A 20,809-nucleotide genomic window follows, 5' to 3' on the forward strand; every position below is an offset into this window, starting at 1 on the left:
TGCGGAAAAAAGAGTGGCAGGACACGGGAATTATTGGACATTTAGAGGCAAACAGACGCATAGTGCAAACTTCGGAGATGGTTACATCCACAAAGAAGACCCCGACAAAGAGAAAGTGTGCCCGAACAACTTATTTAATTGGAGGCAACAAGATCTTTTCTGTTTCTTATGGGGTAAGTTTCCATAAACATCAAAGTTTGTCGTTTTGTGTTCATTCTAAGAACACGTAGGCTACACGTTATCTCATGTGTCTTTTGTTATTAGCTAGCTCAGGACTGTTGTTTTATTTGTAATCGTTAGCATCGTATCACTTGCCAAAAAAACCCATTACTATAATGGGCTTTTTAGATGGTAATGTTATCATCTGCTATTAATTTGAATAACGCTTCAACTGCTTGAATTGACTGGTGTGAATGACTTAGCTCATGTAAACCTTACTATTCTTGAATTGAATGTGACGCTAATAATTTTAGCCAGTTACTACTTCTTAACAAGGATTTACTAATGTAATAGTAAATGTATCAGATTAAATTCCTACGTAAGTAAAAGTATAAAGTATCCGTAGCCGTAAAATGTGCATTATAAGTCAAAAGTAAAAGTATTTATTGAAGAGTTTAATGTACAGGATTTTTTTAATCCTTTGACTCAAACCAGGTCTAACCACTAACTGAGGTCTAAACCAGGACTATACGGTTATCACAGAATCCTGTTCAAAAAGTCCTAATGTCAAAAAAGATAAATTACTGACATTTACAATGCACATTATCCTTTATTATTAATAGTACGCGGTCCGATTTCTCCCGTTGCGTCTGTCGTTGCCTTGCAACCATGCAGCTTTACAGGGGGTATGGCTTATCTAAATAAGATGTAAATGAGTCCTTTTGTCACTCCCAGCAGGTGAGAACAGGCGAGAACTGCAAAACTAGAAGTTATTTGTGACCAGTCACGGAAAGTAGGGACACAAGTCGGTTTTGGGGCATTTTGAGTTATTCACAGTGTTATTCTGAAAGTGCAGTCTCCAAGCTTTCCAACGATGTGTGACACATGGAAATCTGATAATATTTGGAGAAGTTGTGGCCATTTGAAGGTAGGCAATCAAGAAAGCTCAAGAGGGAGAAAAACCCCTTTAAAGTTTGTGCAGTTCTCACCTGTTCTCACCTGCTGGGAGTGACAACAGGGCTTATTTACATCTCATTTAGATAAGCCATACCCCTGTAAAGCTGCATGGACCGCATACTATTAATAATAAAGGTTAATGTGCATTGTAAATGTCAGTAATTTTTTTTTTTTTACTTTTATAAAAATGATTTAGAGGCTGAAATATGTGACTTTTTTGTCAAAACTCTATTTGAACTTGTGCATTGTAGATAACATGTTGCAAGACACTCCTTTAAAATCTGCCCATCATTTTTAATGTTATTATTTTAATGTTTATGTAAAGAAAAAGTACATATTGATGCTAATTTTATTTTTTATTTGCTGGTTTTCCACATAAAACTTGGTGAATTGACTTTTTGAACAGGATTCTGTGATAACCGTGATCATTTTGGTCACTAATCATGAAATGAAATGTTCTCACCTGAGAAGCCTGTTAAAGAAGAATAGGCAATCCAGGAAATAACTGGACTAACAGAGGCCAGAGATCGCTAACTATGGCTATTCAAAACACTTTTCAAGACAATAAATACACGATTGAGGCGATGAATGCATGTATTGACTGAATTTGCGTCTGAATAGCGCTCCCTCCGTGGGCGTGGCCGCATTAGCGGATAATGAGCTGAATCACGGACTTCTGACATGGCTCTCTTTTCATACAGATTACATAAACACAGAAGGTTTGTTTTCGATTTGACTTACACATTTTAAAACTTGACATTTCAACGTTTTTTCAGACATAAGTATAATTTTTTTATGATTAGTATTCACTAAGTTACAGTTCATTTTCTGAGAACTATCAGATTGGACTTCGTTCAGAGGGAGATGAGAGATCACGCATCATGTTAGTTTTCTTTATTTTTCAAAAAGCACAACATTTTGTTTTTACTCTGAGTGTACACAAATAAAAGAAGACATTCTATAGTTTCAATTGATATATATTACTTATGTCTCTATGACAAAATATGATGGAGTATTTTAAGTCTGTTTTGCTGCAATGTGAAAAAAAACCTGCAAAACGCGCCGGCGCGTTACCCGACTCCAGAGAGGTAATGTCTTATTATGCCGCTTTCATCGTCGCTCAGATCGTCTTCAGAATCAGTGAGCGCTTGTTCATAAGCATCCGGCTTGTCGAAGAAGTACTTCAAAACATTTTCGGTGTAACGGCCACGGTTCTTCATTGAATTTTGATATCAGCTAGAGCCGGCCAGAGCGCTGCACAATAAGTAGCCACGCTTCCCAGTATGGAAATACACACAGACAATGACACGCCCCTACTGCGTGCTAGAATCTCCGAAAAACAAGCCGATTTCGACCTCAAAATGTACGCTTTTAAATATACCAATACTGCTATCTCAAACACGGAAAGGCTTCTTCATGATCTCAACTAACAGATTCTGCAAAAAAACGAAAATCACCAATTTTGAAAAAAAATGCTTCTTTCTCATTTTGCTCGAGAGTTGTGCTGCCGACTTGTGTCCCTGGATTCCGTGACGGGTCACATTTTTCTGCCCTTTAAGCTTTTTTGAGTGCCTACCTTCAAATGGCCACAACTTCTCCAAATATTATCAGATTTCCATGTGTTACACATCGTTGGAAAGCTTGGAGACTACACTTTCAGAATAACTCAATAACTCAAAATGAAACTGACTTGTGTCCCTACTTTCCATGACTGGTCACAAATCTACTGTATGACTTCATTAGACTTGGAATAGAGCACATAGGTCATATGGACAACTTTTATGACAGTGTCATGTTGATTTTTTTTTTCTTTTGCATGGAAAAGAGCAGCATGAACAATCTGCTAAACATCTCATTTGGTGCTCCACGGGGGAGAAAAACAGAAATATGGGTTTAACAAAATCTGTATTCATGAATTTTGATGACAGAATTGTCAATTATTGTGGAAAATATTCATTCTAAAGACGTAAAATGTTGTGCATCCCTAAACATCCCTTCATATGCATGTACCGAGACCTTTCAGTCTGCAATTATCAATAGATTAAGCACATCTCCAGTCCTGCGTTCAACGAGTCTCTCGCTCAGTAAAATTAGCCACCTTCATCTTCCAGCCGACTGGCCTCAGGACACCGAACAGGAAGTACATCAAGTCTCTATTAGGCAAGAAACACACAAACACACACACAACATATTTGGTGACAAACCACTCTTGCGCTCCTAAGTGCTTCTGGGTAAGAGTTTATAAATGAATTGGACGCCCTGAGCCACAAAGAATTAAACAGGTCAGAGAGAGTTAGTTCTGTCCATTTGGAGCAAGTGACCCCTGGAGGGCCAGCTTTTCAACCCTATATGCTCAACTTCATTATGTCCTTTTAGCATGCAAAGAGATGCACTATATGCACACGAGTCAGTAAATGGTAGCTAAAGGACACAGCTGATACTTTGGGGTATATTGGAAGGAAAGTTCTGGATAAGTAAGCAATTTGCATGCTGAGAGGGGTTTGAGAAAATGCAGCCGTAATGAGAGTAAATGCAAATTTGATTGCTTTTTCTTTTTTTTTTTCCTGAAAAACAGATTAAATTTTTAAACACAATTTACGTGACTTCAGAAAATAGTTTTCATCAGTTATATTAAATGAAACTAATTAAAACTGTAACTTTGCCAATTAAGCTTCCACTCAAGTTTGTGTCAAGACCATTTAACAAATATTTCAACTCGGGCAGGAGTTTTTTGATATTAAAACGGATGAACGTACAATACTGTTCAAAAGTTTGTTGTTTTAAAGAAATGAATACATTTATTCAGTAAGGATGCATTAAATTGATCAAAAATGAAAGTAAAGACATTTATAATGTTACAAAAGATTTCTATATCAAATAAATGCCGTTCTTCTGAACGTTCTAAGTATCCTGAGGGAAAATAAATGTATCCCGGTTTCCACAAAAATATGAAGCACCACAACTGATTTCAATACTGATAATAATAAGAAATGTTTTGAACTTGCTCTCTTACAGCGGTGTAATTGGCAGTGTTAACTATAAATAATCCATTGGTAGACTGACTTCCTGAATCAGTTATGCAAATCAGGTAATGACACAAGCAAATAAAATCTGTGCTGAAAGCAATTTGCATGGTGCAATTATTCCCCATCTTGCAGGTCGGTGCTGAGTATTAGGTTACGTTACTGAAACTGCACAGCATCAGTCCACCACTGCGATCCAAACAAACTGCTCTTTTAAATGCCAAAAATATGTTCATCTACACTGCATACGTGGATATATAGTTATACATTTTCTCCATCATTTGATCATCTTTTGATGAATTTCTACTCCCCTGATCAATAGAAAAGTAAACAGACATGTCCATTTTAATAGATTTTTGTGTATGCTAATAGTGCAATATTTCTATAATAAACCTAATTTATATAGAAATGTGTTTTTGCAATGAATGACAACAAATTAACATACATATTCATGCCTTTTTTTTTTTTTTTTTGCTTAATATAGCACCTGGTTGAAGTAGATTGCAGGTGCATGATTAGTGAATAAGACTGCACTGAAGTTCTTACAAAGCAGCCTTATGTCAGATCGCAATCCTCCACAACATTGCACCATGCTAATTAGTGTTGAGCACACATTTTGTGCCGTTACCTGATTTGCATAATTCCTTTAGTGAATCAGGTGCTCAAACAGAAAGCAAATGCAAATATTCTTCATTATTTCTGTTTGGTGCTGTCATTGGTGCAGAAATTACACACTTCACCTTTAAAGCTCTGGAGGAGGATTCACGCACACTGACTTATACTCCACACTATCGGATGAGCCTGATGCCGTATGTAAATCGCTCTGGGATGAGTAGATAGGTGCTCTCAGAGGTTTTATCTTAAGGGTTCATTGCCTGGCCAGGTTAAATGAGAGACAGTGACTATATGAGTCTAGGTGAGAAATAGTTCACATGCAACCATCTGCCGGAGATGATCAAACATCTCAGCTTGATCTGTTACAGAGAACGTTTAATGCTTATGCTCCTTGTGTTGTGTTTTTACAGTTGTCTTTGTATGCTTCTTATTTGTCATGCAGATAAAACAAATTCAAACTGAAAGCTAAAACTGAAGCCAATCAGGGGTTTTATAAAAGAGAAGAAGGATTTGACATGTGGGTGTTTGCTTTGCACAACTTGTAGGGTTTTCTTTTGAAGTGTTCTTCTCTCACTCTCTCTCTTTCTTTCTCTCTCTCTCTGTTGCTGGTGCGTTTCTGATGCGGTTTCATGTGCACTGGCTCTTTAAAAGCTCCAGACGTCATTTGTCCAGCAGGGGCTTATCCTACTGAAACCTTCCCAGCTGTGTGGATCAGTATCTCATTAACATCAGCAATCTTACAGAACACTACAGGACACACAAGCTAATACTTAGTGCTGTTGACTAAGTCAAGCATCACTATTACTAATGCTCATATTTATTAAGTGATTTTAAAAGTGCCTCTACACAGATTTCAGTACAATAAACATTCAGATTTTAGTTTTTCTAAGAAAATGTTTGTTTGTTTATTTATCCGTGTTTTTTTCTGATCTTTCTGAAGATGAAAAGCATGAAATGGTGCAATGTTGTGCAAAAGTCATGAAAACAACTAATATTGTGTGAAAACTGAATGATGATTATTGAACTATCATAAGATTTGTGAGTGATTTAGAGCACAGCAGAATAAAGGCTTATTAATGAAAGTTCCTATCAAAAAAAATGTATTGTATTAAAAGGGCAGCGTAAAGATGCATTTTAGACACCATTAACCAAACCTAACAAAGAGAAAAATTTACAGTGGGTGTAGAAATACATTTTCAAACAGTTTTATTGCTGTATTTTTTTTTTTTTTTTTTTTTGCAGCATGGGATAGTGCATAGTGCATTGTACAATAGTGCATTGTACTATGCACTATCCTCCTTTTTATACCATAGCTGAAAATGGCCAGTTATGAACTTCACATATCTTGCAAAAGTAATTTTAATACCCTCCATCTCACTTCCTAGTATTCCAGCCCAAATCATCACCCACCAGCTCCTTGCTGACGTCACAGTCTTGTTGGAACGTGGTGGCCATTCACCGACCATCCAGAAATCCATCCATTTAGACCATCCATTGTAGTACAGCATTAGTCAGTGAATAAAACTATTTAAAAATGAGTCTTCATGTATTTCTAAACCCACTGTAAATGTTTCTCTTTGTGAGGTTTGGTTTGGAGTGGCTGAAATGCATCTTTACGCACAACTGCCAGCCTGCATGGAGAGCTTCTTGAGACTCCAGAGACACCAGAAGCTTCAAATACCTGTTTGCTGCTCAACACTGGCTTTTTTTATAGCTGCCCTTTTAATACAATTTTTTTTTTTTTGACAGGAACTTTCATTAATAAGCCTTTATCTGACCGAGTTCTGCTGTGCTCTAAATCACTAACAAATCTTATGATAATTCGATAATCTCCATTCAGTTTCACACAATATTAGTTGTTTTCATGCCTTTTGCACAACATTGCACCATTTCATGCTTTTCATCTTCAGAAAGATCTTTCTCCTCCCTATATTGCATGAGAACTGTGACTTGCTTAATAATGTGGAACAACCTCTAAGTAGGGTTTCCACAGATCTGGCAATTATTTTGTCTGAGATTGATACCAGTTATCTAAAAAGACATGGATAAATAAACGAACAAACATTTTCTTAGAAAAACTAAAATCTGAATGTTTATTGTACAGAAATCTTACTGATTTGTCTCTTGCATAATAATTTGGAACACAGTGTATTATGCTATTTAAAAGGGATCTATAATGCCCCTTTAACAAGATGTAATATAAGTCTCTGGTGTCCCCAGAATGTGTCTGTGAAGTTTCAGTTCAAAATACCCCACAAATAATTTATTACAGCTTGTCAAATTTGCCCCTATTTGGGTGTGAGCAAAAACACCCCGTTTCTGTGTGTGTTCGTTTAAATGCAAATGAGCTGCTGCTGCTCCCGCCCCCTTTCCAGAAGAGGTCGGAGCTTTAACAGCTCTCGCTTTGGTTGCTCATCAACAACAAAGCTGGAGAATCTCACGTGTTCTCGGGGCAGGGTTTATGTAAATTTTAGGATTAATGATGTCACTAACCCAGGAAGAAGCTCATTGTAGTCCCTTCCAGCCATTTGTTGTAGTCGTTAAAAAGTGATATGTGTAAAAGAAAATATCTCCCTTTGTACTGAACTTTGAGCGTTCTTTTCCGAGAGACTGCTCTGCTCTGATTGGTCATATTGCCCAACCTGTTGTGATTGGTCAACCACTTACAGTGCGTATTAGACACGAAACATCCATTAACATCTAAATGTCAGCTGCTTTGGCTTCCTCATCACTTGATACAAATAGTGATATGTGATATGAATAGTAATGATTAATGAATAGATATGAATAGTAATGGTGCCGTCAGTTTTACTGTATTAATTAGAGTGTGAATCCTCATCCTTTGAAGCACATGCAAAGAAATTTGCTTTGGTAGCACAGAAAACAGTGTCTTCTCGACATGTCGACAACATGAACCAAACTCTTCCAGTCCTCAGCTACAAATACAGTGTTTGCGGGCAGGTCAAAGTAGATGTTGTTCACAATGAAGACCATAGGCGGGCATTATGCAAATTTGTTACAAACCTATGTAGGTTCGAGCAGGAAGTAAGACTGGAATTACTAGCGACTCGTTTCAGGCGGTTCAGAATCGGTTCTTTCTTTTGAGAGTCAATAACTCCATGATTGAAACTTTGCAAACCTTTTACATTCACAAACAGTTATATTACACACTACATGAAAGGTAATGTCTGAAAAAGCATAATAGGGGCAACCTGAAAAATCCCACATACTTACAAAGATGCTCGGTTGTTGTTCGGTTACTGGAGCACCTAAGATGAGATGTACAGATGTTCACATGATGTCTTTTATGTAAATTAACAATACGTCACACTCTATCAGAGAGAAAGAAATAATGGGAGATATATAAAGAGAGAGACAGAGAAAGGGATTGCTGATATGCAATCGTTTCATATGCATATTTACCAGATATGAATAAATCATGTAATATATGTAAAACACCTTCCAGATATTCATTTATAGACTTCATGGGCATTTCTGACATGTCAATGTGTGAAATTATTTTACTCTGAATATGCTGCTCTAAATATACATTCAAGCTGTATAATATGTATGCATACAGTAAATGCATCGCAGAGAGACACTCATGCTCAAACACGTGCCGGGTCGTATGCATAAGATCTTGCTCTTTAATCTCTGGACCGCCAGAGCTCGTCTGTTTGGGCAGGTGGCGGCTCCGGGCCACTAGAGCAGATTTGCTGTAATCCATAAGTCAGTTTTTCCACTGTAACAACTACAATAAAAAGACCACCAAACATGCTGAAATATAAAAGAATATTACATAGCAGAGTTATATTTTGACCTGCTGGGCAATAAAATAGATGATAAAAACCCACAGGCTAACAATGAAAGAGGGACTCAAGCCATATCTAAATCCCCAACTATATTTAACTTCCTTTACTATAATTATACAGAATTAAATTTAAATCTAAATGAACATCAGGTGAAGATACTTAATCCTAAATCTGGTAAAATCTCAATTTAAAATGGCTACTCCAAATTCCAAAAGGGTGGGGAAATGAGTATTACTCTTGTATTTTTTATTACAAATTAAAAATATAGTATATAGTGGGGTTTTTTTTCTGTTTTTTATTTGCAAAGATTTCAAACAATCTTCTTTCATGTTGCCATTATGAGGTATTGTTTGAAGAATTTTGAGGAAAATAATAAATTTAATCCCTGTAACAACAAAATGTGGAAAAAGTGAAGCGCTGTGAATACTTTCCGGATGCACTGTATACTAGGCATGTGACGGTATCAAATTTTCATGTTGCGATTAATTGCTGAAGCTTTTATCACAGTATACGGTATTATCACGATATTGAAATAAGTTGCAAAAACAAAAAACAAAAAACAAAGTGTTGTCATAGTATAACAGGTTTAAGAACTTTTTGTAATAACAAAAATAACTCTGAATGTTTAAATACAATAATACAATACACAAAAAAATATAAAGTCAAATTTTCAAACAGATTAAAGTGCAAAAGAATTAGGCTATAAAGAACAACAGGAAACTCTTTACAATAAGGTCTCATTATTTAATGCATTAACTAAGATTGAGCAATAGCTACATAAAGAAAGTATTATTTTTTGTGTTGTAGTCCAGATTAAAATATATGTTTGAGGCATTTTAAAAACTTCACTAGCGCAGTTGCTTTGTTTATGGGGTTTCCGGGGTAACCGTTGCACTCTGCTGTTCCATCAGCGCCCTCTGCTGTCAGAGAGTGAACGCGCACTTTCATTCAGCGCGTCTCCTTCACTCGTTCCATGTGCTTCTCATGTACTTTGTGCTTGTTTATATCTGAGCGCATGTGCTTTTGATGCTGAATACAGCGGTGTTGTGCATTTTATACGGTTGATGGGGAAAGTATTCTTAAATGCATTATAAAAATTAATAATTGATAATAAATTATTATTTACGGTATTTTGAAATGCCCACAATAACAATATCGTGCATATTCATTATCGCGATATATCGCATTACCGAATATCGGCACAAGTCTACTGTATACAACAGTTTATTGGCGCATGTGTAAATAAATAAGAAACAACAGCGTAGTGTCTTCAAAAAGTTGACAATTTAAAGGTGGGCTCAGTATTATTTCAAATACACTGTTTGGTAGTTAGTAGTTTGGTAGTTAGCAACAAACGTCTAACCAATCAGCATTAGGGGGCGTATGACGGTCGAGGAGAGAGAACGAGCAAGAGGGAGATTTGAAAATAAGAAAGAAAAAACTGCAGAATGAGAGATGCGACACAATACAAAAGAGCTCAAAATAATATTACTGGAATGAAGGTTTATGACGGGGCAAGTGCTTTAGGACCCGCGTTTATATTAGAAAAGCTTTCCAGCGCTGGAGAGAGCTAAACGGGAAGGCCTGAAAACAGACGCGGAGGTTGCTTTGATTCTTTATCATGCAAGTAACACTGGGTTTTGATTGTCTGGAGCTGCTGTGCTGTTGGCGACCTGGTTCCTATGACAACCAAAATATGGTTCAGTAACCTGTGAACAACAAACTCTTGTTTTTATTTACTCGTGTACTGTACGTTCATTTTTTGTGCTTCCTTGTCGTTCGTTCATCAGCTGTTTTGAATGTCCGCTGACGATATCTTTGTCTTAGTATCCTATTAACAGTTAAGGCGATTTCCCTGACAACGCTAGGCAATGCATTTGTCAATTCTTTTTCTTATAAGCCATTGTTGTTATTGTTTACAATCTTGTTTCAGTCCCTTTAAAGTAAAAGATGGTGACACCATCTAAAAACATAATAATGTAACTTTCACTGAAGTTGAAATGACCAAATATGGCATATTATTTAATAAATATTATTCAATGAAAAGTATAAGAAGTTTGTACAATAGGGGATAAACACAAGCAAACAATTCAGTCAAAAGTACAAAAGCAGCACTAGTTAGTACAAGATTTAAAGCTGCTGTCCGAAACTTTTTTGGTGTTCAAAATTGACAAAAAATATAAAATGAATGTACAACATGAATCCATTTTCCAAACCGTGTTTTTGTCTTACCCTGAATCATTATGGTACACTTATAGTAAGTGTTTATATTCAGACTATTTTAGACCACTGCAGAGTATCACAGTAACTGCGTGACTCGCCATAGACATACACGGAGAGAAGTAGCTCCGGCTACAATGTAGCCAAAATGCCAAAAATGCCAAACTGCAGCTTTAAGTTAAATAAAAATATAAAGTTATGAAATGTAACTTTGCCCTTAGCTAAATCAATTTGCTCTGGAACAAGTAATAGATAAGACCAAAGATTGCCCTTTTGATATTCCCAAAACGAATTACAAACGAATCACGTTTTAACCACAATCTACATAAGAGCCAGTGGCAAATTTCCGAAGGACTGGCCGAGATAAAGCTGTTTTCGGCACAGGGTACCTGGATGGCTGCTGATGGCCTGGAGTTCACATCTTAGAAAACGTCTAAACAAATTTTCAAATAGGCATTATGTTTATATATAAATTGCATATTTATTGATTTGACTACATTCCATGACACAATAACAGTAGTATTTAGAAAATTATAGTGGGTTTGCTCATCTGCCATTGATGCTCATTGTGAGAAATGCTGCCACGCAGTGTAGATCTGGCAGAAACAAGTAGTGTGATACAAATTGTGAAACAGTTTCCATTTGATACACAATATTGCATGGCTGGAAAAGGCTCTGAGCCTTCAGATTCGAGAACCAGAACTGTTGTTTTTGTACTTAAAGTCCTATAAGTATGAACACAAAAACAATTTCCAAAATGTTGACAAGACTAAGTTTAATATAACATCTGTTTAACTTATAACACGAAAGTAAGGTTAATAATATAACTTAGATTACACATTTTTACACATCTAGTACTTTGTATGGTCTCCATGATTTTTAATGACAGCACCAAGATTTCTAGGCATTGGAATGAACAAGTTGGCGACATCTTCAAGAATGACCTCTTTTAGAGACCGGATGCTGGATGGAGAGTGATGCTCAACTTGTCTTTTCAGAATTCCCCATATGTGTTCAATTGGGTTCAGATCAGGAGCCACTGAATCACTTTCACCCTGTTCTTCTTCAGAAATCCAACAGTGGCCTTAGATGTGTGTTTAGGATCATTGTCATGTTGGAAAAGCATGAAATGTGAAGGGGTTTTAACACCCTTTTATAGTCAGCTGTCTGCTGGACACCTGTGTAATGAATAATTAGACTCACCTGTGGTTGAATTCTTGTTAAATTAGACATTTGTAGTCTAAAATTTAGCTTTGCTCCAGAGACTTTCAGTGGGGTGTACTCATTTTTGCATCACCCTAATTTGAGTAAAACTGAAAATTTTGTTCTCTAAGTTATATTATTAACAGATGTTATATAAAACTTATATACTGTATATAGACTTAAGCTTTAATTTCTTTCACCTGAAACTATTTCTAGTTTAACGTAGGTACATCAATATTGACAACATTGTAATAATTTACAGTCGTGCCAGTGAAGCTTTGCTGTTAACTAATTATGAGGTTATGAGTACTATATAACTCTCGTTACTGAGGCAATAACTTTTATCGCTCAATACTGCATGACACTTATTTTTGATCTGAGTACAGCAGCTGTGAACACTAAGTGTTGAATCTGCACTTTTTTGGTGTAGATCCATGTTGAGTCAAGCTATTCTAGTCATAACACCAAAGAACAGTCTTCGATCCGAGCAAGATCTAAAAGTGCAATTGTAAGCTTCAGGTTTGCTCCTAGCTTACATTTCTGTATTATATCAGCACACAGTAAGGAATACATACTGGGATTTCACTGTAGAACTGATAATATTATTCTGTTGAGCAGAAACTGTCAATAATTTACGACCAGACCTTCCGAATGAGATCAGTACGATATGATTTATATTGTATATGGTGTGGCTACAATGCAAATGGAATAAGTCTTTTTCATATCTACTGTTATTTGAGATTCTAATGAGAACATCTAAACATAAATACAGGTGTGTGTGTGTGTGTGTGTGTGTGTGTGTGTGTGTGTGTGTGTGTGTGTGTGTGTGTGTGTGTGTGTGTGTGTGTGTTTGTGACATATCAGGACACAAATGTGTATACTGACATGGGTATGACATAGGTATTACAAGGAGAGGGTGACTTATGAGGACATTACCCCATGTCCCCACTTTTCAAAAGGCTTATAAATCATACAGAATGAGATTTTGTGAGAAAGTAAAAATGTGGGATAGTGTAGGGGGAAATGTCCCCACAATTCACAAAAACAAACGTATGTGTGTGTGTCTGTCTACTGTAAAATAAACACACTGTCTAAATATCATCATCTGGCGATTCCTCTATTTTCCTCTAAACACTAATCAACTATCCAACATAACACCAAAAAAATACTTTTTTTCTAAGCAGGTTTCCAATTGTTGAGGCAGAAGTTGACTTCAGGCCGCTCAAACCAACACATCAATGTGTGTATGTTTGTTTTTATGTGCCTTAAAGCGAATGCTTTCTGTCTCACATCAACGTCAACATGTCAACACAACTAATCTGGATTATATTCAAATGAAAGAGAGATTTCTGAATATGCCCTCAAGAAAAACACAAATGAAATGAAAATGAAACCGCACAAAGGTTTGTGCTTTTCTATTCTGTCACAACTCATGGCAACATGTCAATCCATATTAAAAAGAAATGACAGCAAAGGCTGGGAGGTTTGCAGCAAGTGTGTGTGTGTGCGTGTGTGTGTGTGTGAAATCCATAGATTATCTTGACACCTGGTTCCTATGGCAACCTAAATATGGTTCAGTAACCTGTAAAATACTGAAGAATTGTGTGTGAATTTAACAGCATATGGTCTGCTGTCAAAGGCTGTGACACACACACACACACACACACACACACGCACACACTCGCACACACACACCTCCAATAAGAACATATAAATGTGTGAGTGAATGAGCAGACAAAATATCATGGTTCATTTTGTCTCTAGTAATATCTACAATTCACTGTGTGAAACAGATTGAGATATATTTTGTAAACAACACAAAAAGAATTAATTATTTCAGTATGAAAAAACTCAAACATCAGAAAAAAATATTGTGTAGCCTTATGTCAAAACATACTGGATAACAGATCATCAAAGACAATAAAAAATGAGCAGTTATTACAGTGAAAATAATGATTCTATAAAAATGTATATACAGCATACAAGGAAAATTAATTTCAGTGAATACTTTTTAACAGTAAACCTGGAAAAACATCAATTTAAAATTTGCAATCCCAAAATAATCAAATCAAAATCAAATAATAATAATAAAAAAAACTTTCAATAAGTTATATGTTGTTATTGTGAACAAAGTTGTAAATCGTTTTTAAAAGGGGCATGAGAAATTACATTAGCCTTGATCTTTTGACATATTAGGTCTTTGTACCATTAAAGCAACACTATGTAGTTTTTTGACCTTAAAATAATGTCTCTAAAATTATTTCAGTGGTAAAACAACTCTTAACCATACGAATTCTACTGCCGTTGCTACCTGAGCAGCCTCCTAACGGCTACAACCACAATCTGCAAGTGTCGTGTTTGGGTCTGTACACATAGCCCCGCACATCCCCTGCCAGCCGAAGAGTGCAAACTGCTTTACGGCATATGTCACATATTTTACTCATAGCCTGGGTGGAGTAAGCCAACAGCTAACTGTAAGACGAAACGATCTAATATGCAAGTCTCAAAATCAACTCCATGGCAGAGCCAGCAAAGAAACCAAAGAGGGTTTGGTCGGTGGACATGGTTTCCAAACATGGTTTCTGCATTCGCCGGTTCCATCAGCTTAGTCACCAAATTCACGTGTATTTCGCTGCCCACGGGGAAGCTTATAAAGCAAAAATATAGTAACAGACAATTGCGCTTATCATTGACATGGCGGAACCGTGAGCAAATGTTCCATGGAGTTGCTTTGAAACATCCAACAAGTTAAAAACCTCCTCCTCATTTCAAATAAAGCATTTCTCCAAAAATAGCTTGTTTTGATATTGCAGGATCTATGAAGTCACACAAGCAAATGCATTGCATATGACTGCCTACAGAGCAAGACACTGACGAATAGTTATACATCATTGCACCATAGGCCTCACCCACTGGCATTCAGTCACTTAATGGCTGACATTTGCCTATAATGGATGTGACCGTCGCATTGCGTCAAATGCAAATAGAACCCATTATGATCACTGACACTGTCTACACTGGATACAACATACAGATCCATGTTCAGTTTCTGACATACTCCATACCTCTGAGTCTGCTGACAACAGGACAAATGGAGAGTGAAAGAACATTCTCTTTGACACGTCCAGTTTAAACAGTCTGTTTGCATCTCTGTACAGACTTCAGAAGGATCCCAGCATCGGAAACAAGTGGATGGTTTATTTTAATGGTGTCCCGGATTGCCTCAGAGGACTATATGTTTGTTCGGAGCATTTCGTTTTGTAAACGAGGCACAGCGTAATCACATATGTAGTTGCAAAGAAACTTTTGATGAAAGATGAAACAGCCAACTGTATTGGATCTGAGAGCAGCTGCATCACAAACAGCAAGTAAATTATTTCATTATGCTTTGTCTGTAAATGATGATTTTATACAGATAATGTTTCCAAAACACAGTCACGTGCAACAGTGAGTGGCCATCAATACTTTTTCCTATGCAATGACATTAGCCAATCATAAAGTGCCATTTACTGACAAGCCTTAAAGGAGTCACTCTTTAGACAGAGGATTCCGGGCTTCCAGCTGTTCAGAGCGGATAGCATGGCAGAGTAATTATATTGTTAAAAATTGGTGTACATACGTAACAACTCTGAAGAAGATGTGTTCTCCTAATTTAGAGGTGCTCTTCATAAACTGTAAACTTTCATAAATGATTACATCCCTCCAAACACGCGTGTGAGCTTGGCGATGCAACAGCTGGCTGAACAAATAATTGAAATGGAACAAGGTAACCAGACTCTCTTTTAGTTTAGTTGGGGACACTTGATATTCAACAATGTTTTTGATCTGCCTGCATTGACACCATTGTATGCAAACTGAACCGAACTGGAAGATGACATCACAGTTGTTATATAAAGGTGCTGTATAGATAAATGAACTAAATTAATAACTAATGATTTTTACAATGGAATGAATCAATACTGAACTTACTTAAGCTGGACAATGACACCATTCTCTTCTAAAGCACTCTCTCTCTCTCTCTCTCTCTTATATATATATATATATATATATATATATATATATATATAAAAATAAAGGTGACTTGACTTTTAATCATTTTTGGGGATTTTAATAAAACAAATCTCTCCCATGAACTGCCAAAATACAAACAGCACATTAAATGCCCCACCAGGGGCAGTAATATACTGGACCACTGTAATACCACAATAAAGAATGCATATTACTGTCAATAATGCCGCTTTTCCACTGCGTGGTACTACTCGGCACGGCTTGGTGTGCTTTACTTTCGGTTTGCTTTTCCATTGCAGTTTAGTACCACTTCAAAGTGGCTGGGATTATAGACTGATTGTATAGTTGCACTGCCTCTACTGCCGTGGATGTGCTCCTCGTCTACAGAGTCTACATCTTGTCTACTGACTATTTAAATCTAGCATGTTTGGTGCCTCGTGTTTCAAAACCAGTGACGTTGGTGACGATTCTCTCTTACCAACCAGTGATCTGTATCAAATTTAGTATCGGTATGGCATGCCTGGAACCTCAACCGAGGTGGTATTATTTAAGCGAGCCGTACCGTTCTTTACCAAGCCGTCCCACGTAGTGGAAAAGCGCCAAAAAGTAAGATGTACCGAGCCGTACCTAACCATACCATGCAGTGGAAAAGCGCCTTAACTGGCTGAGGATCTGAATGTGTTTTACTGGCGATTTGAAAAGCCCAGTCTCACACCCAATACCTGCTCTGACCTGCACTTCACACATACACCAACAACTCCTACAATCCCCCTCCTGCTATTCAACCTGCGCTTAAAGGGATAGTTCACACAAAAATGAAAATTTGATGTTTATCTGCTTACCCCCAGGGCATCCAAGATGTAGGTGACTTTGTTTCTTCAGTAGAACACAAATGATGATTTTTAACTCCAACCGTTGCCGTCTGTCAGTCAAATAATGCACTGAAACGGTAACATTTATATATTTATATAATTTTTTACCTCTAATACACCACTATGTCCAACTGCCTTGAGCATCCGGTGTGTGAGGTCAGAATGCACTCTGACGCCGGAAGTGATCTCTCGCACTCATTGAAGTATACGCGAGAGAGATCACTTCCGGCATCAGAGCGAGTTTTCAGACCTCACACACCGGATGCTCAAGGCAGTTGGACATAGTGGTGTATTAGAGGTAAAAAATGATATAAATACTGTTCGGTTTCTTGCACAAACCGATCGTTTTGTGTCTTAGGACATCAATGTGTCGCCATGAGCCGCAGGGTTTAATTTGGATTTGTCTGTGCATGTTTTTTTTTTTTATTCTCATAGATGGTGTTACCGTTTAAGTGCATTATATGACTGACAGACTGCAAAGGTTGGAGTTAAAAATCATCATTTGTGTTCTACTGAAGAACGTCACCTACATCTTGAATGCCCTGGGTGTAAGCAGATAAACATCAAATTTAAATTTTTGGGTGAACTATCCCTTTAAAGTCTGTGTAGAGGATGTGAGCAGAATTTTCAAAAAACAGAAGATCAGTAAAGCTTCAAGCCCAGACGGTGTTTTACCTGTCAGTTTAAAAGTCTGCACTGACCAACAGATCACTGGAGCAGTGTGAAGTTCCCTGCTGCTTCAAACGCTCCACAAACTTTCTGGTCTGTATTCATGAAGTCATTTGAAAAACTGGTGTTAGCCTACCTAAAGGAAATTACAGGACCCTTGCTGGATCCTCTTCAGTTTGCTTACAGTGCAAACAGTTCTGGGGATGATGCAGTCAACATGGGACTGCATTATATCCTGCAAAATTTCGACAGATTTGGGACATATGCAAGGATCTTATTTGTGGACTTGTAGGATTTGTATCACACAAACTGACCCAGCAGAGCTCACCCCAATCTGTCAGTGGATCACCAGTTTTCTGATAGAGAGGCAGCAGCTACTGAGACTGAGGAAACTCACATCCAGGACTCTCACTATCAGCACTGGTGCTCCTCATGGTTGTGTCCTCCCCACTGCTCTTCTCACTGTACATAAATGGCTGGTTGGCACAGCCACCAAATCAGACATCAGGAGACTACAACGGACAGTCCGAACTGCAGAGAGGATTATTGGTGTCCCCTGCCCACCCTCCAGGACCTGTAATCCTCCTGTAATCTGGCCATCACCTGTTTGAACTGATGCAATCCGGACGACACCTCAGATCACTAGGCACTAGAATATCTAGGCACCGGAACAGTTTCTTCCCACTGGCTATTTGCTTCTCGAACAGTTAAATGCCATCCAAGTGCAATACCCACATTTAGATACCAACACTGGTTCATAGAGATTAGTCAATTCTAAACAACAGATAATTCATATATCAAAGTAATAAGCCAAAACATCAGAGAGTGGGTGAACAATGGTCACAAAAAGACTGCATGTAGACTTACATGTAGACTGCATGGCAAAACCAAAACAATTGCAACCAAACCAAACTATTTTGCTCCTTTAAAAACATGAGAATGCCTCCAGAAAGAACTGAAAAACCTGCATCACTTAACTCCCTTAAGATGTTTCTCAGACACTCAGTCCAACCATGATGTAAAACCAGCTTGAGTTTTGCTCAAAAAGAATCGATTTGTGAAGTGTGTTGGATCTCAGATCCAAACAGACCCAGCTGAAGCCACATCAAGACAAAAAACATGCCACCAACCCCATAAAGAGATGGTAAAAACTGGAGCAGGAGTAACTCACCCTCCATTGCGTACTTCATATCCATGGCGAAGAGGTTCCACATGATTTCAGCACTAATTCTACCCATATTCAACTCCTGCGGGAACCTAAAATGAAATAAAAACAGACATCGTTACAACCATACAGCAATCTGCTCAGAATCTTGTCCTGATCTTATGGTCCGGGTCTTCAGAGCTTTCAAGAATGCTTAAAGATCCCATTGCAATAAATAAAAATTAATTATTTTAAATATTTAAAAGATTAAAATAAATAAATACATTTCAGTTCTTTATTCAACAAGTTTTGATCTTGATCTGAAACTCGAGAGTTCTAGTCTTGTTTTATGTCTTGGAGTGGGTTTAACAGGGTCCTGTCCCGTTTTAGATGCATGCATTTCACATGTGAGCCTTTTCTGCTTATGGGCACCAATTTCACTGTGCTACCCATCACATGGGCTGTTTCCATGGCAACCGCCACCGTACCATTTCACTGAGTGAAGTGATCAGTTCTCTACTCTCCCCCACTGCTCAAAAGCAATCTCAGATCAATCTAGACCAGACTCAACTCTATTTAGATCCAGTTTAATTGCTTAGGATAGACAGAAGAAGCTATCAGAGATGGACACATATGGATGCAGATGAACACAGGATTATCGTGAACTAGAGAAAAACCCTCTGTCCCCTCTCCTTCTCTTTCTCGTAGTGATGGATCGTTTTCTACGTTTAATTTAGGAAGCATCAGTCTCTGTGGCTCTTTGCTCTGAGAAATTCTGTGCTGTAAAAGATGACTTTAAGACTTTGTTCATAATACAAAAAAAAGAGAGAAAAAAAAAAAATCCAATTTGGTTTTTAAATTTTAGGACTGGCTGTCCACACTGTCATTTTGCAAATAATCAAAAAGATCAATTTGTACAGATAATGAAGTCAGCTGCTATAGCTTTGACTTAAATTCAGCATGAAACATTGTTTACAACCAATTTTACATGATTTATTGTGCAAATATGATTTTATCTGTTGGGGCGAAGAAGGCAGAGGATGTCATTGTTATGATGTCATATTGTTTTTACTGTATTTTTGTTCAAATAGATGCAACCTTGGTGAGCAGAAGAGACTTCTTTCAAAAACATTTAAAAAATTGCATCAACCTCAAACCTTTGAACAAGAGCGTCAGCTTTAAGAGGCACGTAAATTGCACATTCATACTTATGTACATCATTAATTACATTTGAAAATAGTGAATTCAGATGCAGCTCAACATTTCAAATGTGTCTCCATTTCTACTAAAGAAAACCTGAAATCTAATCCATTTCCAAAAACATGATTTATTTGGAGTTCAATATAAATGTGTTTTGGATTGGATTTCTAAAAATTTCATTTCATGTGTTCTGTTTGGACTACAAGAAAACTAATAAATCAGTTTTTGCTGCCTGTTGAAAGAATGATTTATTTACATTTTTCCAGACTTTGTGTGGCAGCACCGTATTGATATTCCTTCAACACTCTGCTTAGAGCTTATTCGAAACTTCTAACCTTCTGTATTATACTTCTGCAAATAATTCAGCACTGCTGAAATTTATTCATACTTTATTTTCTACAATATGTCTCAATGTACCATCTAGTTTTGAATTTTGTAAACTTTTTATCTTAAGAAATGTAAGATAAATGTTTGAAAATCTCACAATGACTTAATAGAATTTTCATAGTTCAAAATATGTCATAATATTTGCATACAGAACTGTGACTGGTTTGTTGTTGCAACATAATGTTGCAATATGTGTTGATTCTTATGTGCAGCAAGGTAAATTGGATGCTGAATTTCATACTAAATATTAAACACTGCTCTGCCCTATAGAAAGACCATCACAGGAACAACACATTTTGTCAAAAACAATTCGCCCCGTGACAGACAGGTTTGGCTCAACTGTTCTCAGATTCAGAGAAAACTAAGTGTGAAAACTGACATCAAATCAATTAATTTCAATCAAAACACTTTAAGTCTTTTTTTTTTTCTTCAGATTCGGTGTTACTACGTTTTACTCCAACAAATAAACACACATCAGTCGCTCTAGTTGTGTAGAGATCCTTAGAGTCCAAGCACAGTATGTGCCATTTTTCTTCACTC

At 37.1% G+C, this 20,809-nt stretch overlaps 1 protein-coding gene across 6 annotated transcripts in view; it reads right to left on the reverse strand.

Moving 5' to 3' along the window:
- LOC125253970 (protein unc-13 homolog C) overlaps window positions 1-20,809 on the reverse strand; it is a 244,034-nt gene that overhangs the window by 107,751 nt on the left and 115,474 nt on the right. For all 6 annotated transcript variants that reach the window (XM_048168259.1, XM_048168258.1, XM_048168257.1 and 3 more), the window contains one exon: window positions 18,710-18,795. In XM_048168259.1, coding sequence (XP_048024216.1) covers window positions 18,710-18,795 — 86 coding nt within the window. The remainder of the gene's footprint in view (window positions 1-18,709; window positions 18,796-20,809) is intronic.

The sequence above is a fragment of the Megalobrama amblycephala genome, linkage group LG19 (genome assembly GCF_018812025.1).
Source record: "Megalobrama amblycephala isolate DHTTF-2021 linkage group LG19, ASM1881202v1, whole genome shotgun sequence".
NCBI lineage: Eukaryota > Metazoa > Chordata > Actinopteri > Cypriniformes > Xenocyprididae > Megalobrama > Megalobrama amblycephala.